We start from the raw sequence: 6000 nt of genomic DNA, 5'->3' as shown, positions 1-6000 counted from the left end.
ACAAGGCGATGGGCTGAGACGCCACAGCCGATGACGACCTCCCTGCCAGCAGAGTCAGCTTGAGGGCTTCTCCGGACCCAGCCGGTCCCTTGACTGGGGGCTTCCCCATCTCTCCTTCACCTGTTGGGCACAGGGCCACCACCAGGGACCCCCCCCAAAGCAGACCCTGCCTATGGCACTGGGCAGTCCCTAGGGACCCTGCAGCTTGTGGGCACAGTGACAACGTTCAGAAAGAGATCCAGGCTGAAAAATAGCGATGTCCCTACAGTCCGGCTAGGACACTGCCCCTCTCCTCCAGCTCCCCAGCTGCTGTTTCAGGGACTGGTCACATCTCTATTTACAATATAGAACATGAGTGTGGGCCGGACGCTGCGCTCCCGCGGGCTCTTCCACGCAGCAAACCATTCAAAGCTGGAACTTGCTCCCTGTGGTTTGTTTCTGTTTTCTTTTTTTTTTTTTTCCTTTTTTTTGTGTTTTTTGTTTTTGTTTAAAGGTCTTTTGCTTCAAGGACAATAAAAAGTTTCAATCAGGCAGGACTTGAATGTCATTCCTAAGATTCGTATTTACAGGAGTCTACAGCAAAGAGACAGGCAGCTCGCTCCCCGTGTGCGGGGACACCCCTCGTCCTATGCCCCAGGAACTCCACCAGCTCTGCGTGGACCTTTGGTACGTAAGCCCTTCTCCCCAGCCGTGCCCTCCGCACCAGGAGCCTGCCCAGCCCTCCCCGGCGACGCAGCAGTTCGGAGACATGCACCCACAAGTGCTCGGAAATCGGGTTTCGGATGCTTTCATCCTTCCCACCCACCCCCTGGCCCCAGGAAACAATGGGTTAAAAAGGTGCTCCTCTTATCCCTGCCTTGCCCTGCCCTGCTGTCCGCAGAGCCCACTGCCTGGAGAACCGGCCGCTGGAGCGATAAAGCATTGAAGTTTAAAATGTTCCTCTGGATGCTGGCCTCAGAAGCACGTCTGCTCCCTGCCCCTCACGCCCAGCCTCACAGGTATATCTCCCTCTTGGTGGTCTGGGACGAGGGGGTGGTGGCTGGCTGGAAGTCCGAGGTCTGGGTGAGAGGAATTTCCTCCATGGGAGAGTCCTTGCAGGGCTCATGGCTACTATTGGAGAAGGCACTGTACGTGGGGAGCAGGCGGAGGTTGGCCATTTTGGTGCTGCGCTCTTCTGAGAGTCTGGGGCTGCCATTCCCGACTTGCTCTTGACTCCCTCTGTCTTGGTAAGGCACAAAAGTGGAGAGTTTGAGGGCGTTCTTGGGCCTGCGGCTGGGGGAGGACTGGCCGGGCATCCAGCAGGTATCGGAGTGGCCGAACTCTGTGCACTCCCGGGTACAGGTCCCAGTCATGGCTACGTCGGGCAGAGGCCGGAGATCTGCAGAGAAGCAAGCGAGAGCATCGTTACGCACACCTACGTACCACCGGCTCAGGACATGAGGGTGGAGCACAGGGACGAGCTCCAGAACCTGGACATCTCCGTCCTACCGGCACCCTTCCACAGTGGGAAGGGACAGCTGGACCCATGGCCACCCAAGGAGTCAGACCCACGGCCACCCAGGGAGTGAAGGCAGAGCTTGGAGGTGAACCCAAGGCTCCTGGCAGCCGATGTCTCCCGTCCAAGCTCACAGCCCCAGCTCCTGCTGGACAAACATCCTCCCTGCAGTGTGTGCGTGTACAGAAAAGGGAGGCAGAACACAGGCCAGAGCTCACTGAGCCCACCCTCTTTGGACACCAGCATTGCACAGGAGGGGTTTCACAGCAGGAGACAGGCTGCCACTGGACTCATCACCGCACAGCTGTGAGCACCACCTGGACCCTGCTAGGCTTCAGGAACTCCCTTGGTCCAGCACTGACAGCTTCACCATGCAGAGACAGGGAACTGCCCTAAACAGAGTGCCTTAACACTGCCCTGAGGTACAACCATGTTTCCTGAGCACCATCCTTGGGCAGTCCTGCCCTGTTTACCATCAGGCATGCCAGGCCACCTGCAAGCCTCCGCAGGTACTCATCAACAGGAACCCCAAGCCCAGACAGAAGTCCTCAGACATCGGCTGGTCTCCTGCGGAGCCTGAAATACCCAAGCACAGCAAAGTACACATGGGCAAACCCAGAGAGGCTAGACATATCTGATACTCGAAAGTCCCTGTCCCAGGAGTGCCCAAGCCTCTCTGTGCACCAAACACCAGTCCCTGAGAGAGCCAGGTATCTGAGGGCATCAGTATCTCCCTGGTCCTGGCATAGCTTGGAAACTCTGACCACTAGCTACACCTGTTCATGGTCTGGTGACTTCACATGCCAGCCACCCTCTACCCCAGACACTACAAGGCTTTCCTGAGCCTTGGCCATGCATCCTTTACACAGGGAGTACCTGTCATGAGTCTTCAAAGGTTGAAATTTGGCATTTCCATGCAGAGGTGAGTGTCCCTCCAAGAGCCATCCCAGACACAAGTCATTCCTTGCCATCTACCCCAACTTGGGGCACAGCATAGCCCCCTGCCACTGCCTGGGACACATCACTGCTCACTACCACAAGCACCTGCTGCAGGTCAAGCCTGGTGCTAATGCTGAGATGAAAGGGGAGGGCTGCTCATGACCTTGAGACTGCTCTGACTTGCAGACATCCCTTCTGGTACACAGAAGTCCTCTCCATCTCTCCATCCGGGAGCTCGCTCCACTGCATTGCTGACAAACAGCCCTGCAGACTGATGGAGGCAGATACTAATGAGCTCTGGGGACCTGAGACATATGGGGCTTTCACCAGCTCAGGGCATGCCCCCTCCCACCAGATACATACTGGTACCCATAATCCCCTCCTCCCAAAAAAAAGGACAGACATGCTGGCACTCCCTCAGCCCTGGGAAGAAGCAAACCGGAGCTATTCACATCGTGCTGGGGCTCTGCACTCGTCAGCATGTCCCTCCTGCCACCAGTTCAGGGCTCTTGGACAGAGGCGTCCCTGAATCACCCTGGCACAGCTTTCACACACAGACAGCCCTGGGATGTGAGGAAGGTTTCTGCAGGAGAAGGCTCCATACAATGCCAGGAATGGTTGACAAAGGTCATAAGTGAGAGCTAAAGGGATGGGCGTGGAAGAAGGGGCAAAGTTAGCAGCAAACCAGTGCATCAGCATATCTTGCCCTAGAACAACCCCCAGTGACTGTATCCCAGATTCTCAGCTCCTCTGGGGGCTGAGGCACCCCAGTTTTTCCCCCTGGTTCCTGCGGAGGCTCTGGCACCCAGGCTGTTCCCTGTGCTCGGAGCCGCCTCCTGTGTCCCGTCCCCTGGCACACACGTAAGCTCTGATATCCTGGCAGAAGCCATAAGGACATACCTCAGCGCAGACCCCCTTCACAGCCTGCTCCGCTCAGGGGACTCTAATGAGGAGCAGAAAAAGGACGAGAGGGTCACATCATTGCACAGCCCCCAGCCTCCACACCCACCCTTAAGATCCTCCTGGACCCTTCAGCCTTTGCCAGCCCTCCCCGTCACACTGCACTGAGCCCCACAGCATCCCTCTGGTACCCACTGCCTTCAGGAGTCCCTTGGCCTCTCCTGGCCCTGCTCCAGCCTCCTTGAGGCTGCTTGGCCACCACTGCTGACCTCTCACTAGTTTCTCCAGCCTTAACCCAGCCTCTCTGGAGCCCGCTGGCTCTTGCAGGACTCACATGGGAACCTGCGGCAAAGCTTGAAGCCACCTGTCCTGTGGCACCTCAAGCCCCTGTGACAGAGGGACCAGGGCAGTGCATCACATGGCACTGTGCACACACACACACACAAATACAGCCCAGCTGGATGTGCACTGACGTGCTCACACACCACAAACGGCCACACTCAAATGAACTTGAGTGCAGGGGACAGCCATGCTCACACTGCAGGGTACAAAAGCAGGAGCCCAAGCATCACAAGGGACAAGATGCCCGCACAGGCCAGTGTGAAAGGATAGCTTGCCAGTGCATGTCTTTAGGGTCATTCTCAGGGCTGGCCACAGACCAGCTGTCCTATTTCCTGAGCATGTGGAAAGTTGCCTCATTTCGTTCTCCTAGCTACAGATAGAAAGCAAGATACGAAACCAGAGGCAAGACAGCTCAGTTTTCATCTCTACTCTGTGCGAGTCAAAGCAGAGCCTGGAGCCTGTGTCCTAGATGATCCACCAGGTCTTCCTCTCAGGACAGCAGGATGCCCCACTGGCCACCAGCCTCGTCAGTTTGAGGTTGCTTTACACTGTCTTTCACTTCTGTTCAAGAGGCGCGCTCCCAGGATGGGGAATGGATGAGTGCCATCACTTCTTGCTCTAGCAGAAGGTGCTTTGCTGAGTCTATGGAGGGTACTGGCAGGACCAAAATAAAAGCTACCTCTCCAGTGAACAAAGCTATGGTGATTTCCTTGTGCCAATGGCAGCTTAGAAATCACAGAATCAAGCAGGAACGCTGTGTTCAGGGTCTTTTATTCTGGTTTTCCCATTGTCTGTTTCTGGCATTAAAGCCTTTTTCCAGCGTTGTCCCTTCGCTTGCAGTGAGATGCTGGCATCGGAGCTCTGCTGCTAAAGAAGTGTATTATGTGCCATGAGCACAACCCGCTCTGCTTTAAGAGCCCGGGAACGGGGCAGGGTGTAATTCCTGAATAGCTGTGATTTAGAGCAAACACAACCCTACAGCCTAATTCTCAGCACATGATGGTGGTTCAGGGACTTTGATGTGCCACCGCAGACAAGCAGAAATCTTTCTTTGGGGGTAAACACTGGTGGAAATTCTGCCCACAAAGTGCTGATTCTGGATGCCCTGCAGTATGGTGAGGAGGCAGTGCCCAAACCTCATCTCAGGGTTGAGGTGCCCACTGCACCTTACGAAGTGTGCTCGGGATTTCAGATCCCTCCTCCACCCCAGGAATGCAGTTTTGTGACTCTAAACTCTTGAAATCTGACAAAGTTCCCAGGTGATGAAGAGGATGGCCATGCCCTCTCCAGCATCTCATTCCTCCATGGCATCCTGGCCATGCAAAGTAAAAGCTATGTCTGTGCAGCTGCTGTGTTTTCCTGAGTTTTGCCCTCTCACTGTGCTCCTTCGGAGGGCTGGCCCATCCTGTTATCAGCATTTCCATGCCAGAAGTCTGTACTTCACAGCCAGGAGGATTGCATGGTTGTTTGCACATTCACAGCCCTCAGTCTTCTGGCTCCCCCCTTTCTATAGCTTTGCATTTCTCTGGCATCCTCTTGTTAGCTGCCTCAGCACATTGCATAGGAATGAATGCGGGGTAGTAAAAGTCGCATCCCTTTGAACTTTTCAGATGAAAAGGGGGCACGATTGGGGCTATACACTGAGATGCATTCAGAGATGCACCCTGGGCCCTTGTTCTGGTTGGAGGAGGGGAAGCTCTCTCGAGCCATGGCTCTGTTCTCAATGCTGGTGTGGCTGTTCTCATCTCCTGACATCCAGGGCACCTCTGCTCTTTGTGAAGGAGACTGTGCCAGGCTGTCTCCTCCGGGAGGAGGCACATATTGGTGCCGCTGCTAATTATTTCTCTATATATCCCCATGCAGTGCAGGAACACATCCTGTTGCAGCCACTTGCAAAGGCTCCTCTAATAGTATTATTGCTCTTAGTGGGGGATTTCAACAGCGCACTTGAGTACTGTTAGACAGGAGACAAAAGCAAGCAGCCTCATTCAGCAGGCACTTCCACCTCCTGCAGTAGATGTGCAGAGGTTCAGTCGCCCACTGCAAGCCAGATAGCTTCAAGCAGAGGCTGAGAGCCAGCCTCAGCCGCTTCTTTTTTGCCATCAACTGCAATGTCCGCGGTCTGCTTTGCTTCTCCCTGTCTTCCATTCGTGTCAGACATCAGCACTGTGTGGTGTGCAGTGCTGGGTGAGCAGGGATGATACAGCACGGGGGGCCAGATGAGGGTGAGGGGATTTAGTGGAGCAGCTCTGGGAGGGAAGACAGTTGGACTGTGGGGACGTGACACAGCAAAGCACAGCAGAGGATGCAGAGAAGCCCAGAAG

General features: G+C 55.2%; 1 protein-coding gene across 2 annotated transcripts in view; it reads right to left on the bottom strand.

The window, feature by feature from the left end:
* Nucleotides 1–430: 430 nt before the first annotated feature.
* Nucleotides 431–6000, bottom strand: part of PCDH1 (protocadherin 1) — a 53207-nt gene continuing 47637 nt past the window's right edge. The window contains exons 5-6 of one of the 2 annotated variants that reach the window (XM_074883925.1): nucleotides 3335–3377; nucleotides 1250–1378 (exon numbers count right to left, since the gene is read on the bottom strand). In XM_074883925.1, coding sequence (XP_074740026.1) covers nucleotides 3352–3377 — 26 coding nt within the window. In that variant the 3' untranslated portion in view covers nucleotides 1250–1378; nucleotides 3335–3351. Of the gene's footprint in view, nucleotides 1379–3334; nucleotides 3378–6000 lie in introns of both variants that reach the window. The other variant, XM_074883924.1, reaches the window with a different exon arrangement.

This window comes from Strix uralensis, chromosome 14, assembly GCF_047716275.1.
Source record: "Strix uralensis isolate ZFMK-TIS-50842 chromosome 14, bStrUra1, whole genome shotgun sequence".
Classification (NCBI taxonomy): Eukaryota; Metazoa; Chordata; class Aves; order Strigiformes; family Strigidae; genus Strix; species Strix uralensis.
The sequence above is the reverse complement of the archived record's forward strand: the minus strand, read 5'-3'. Positions and strand labels throughout refer to the sequence as shown.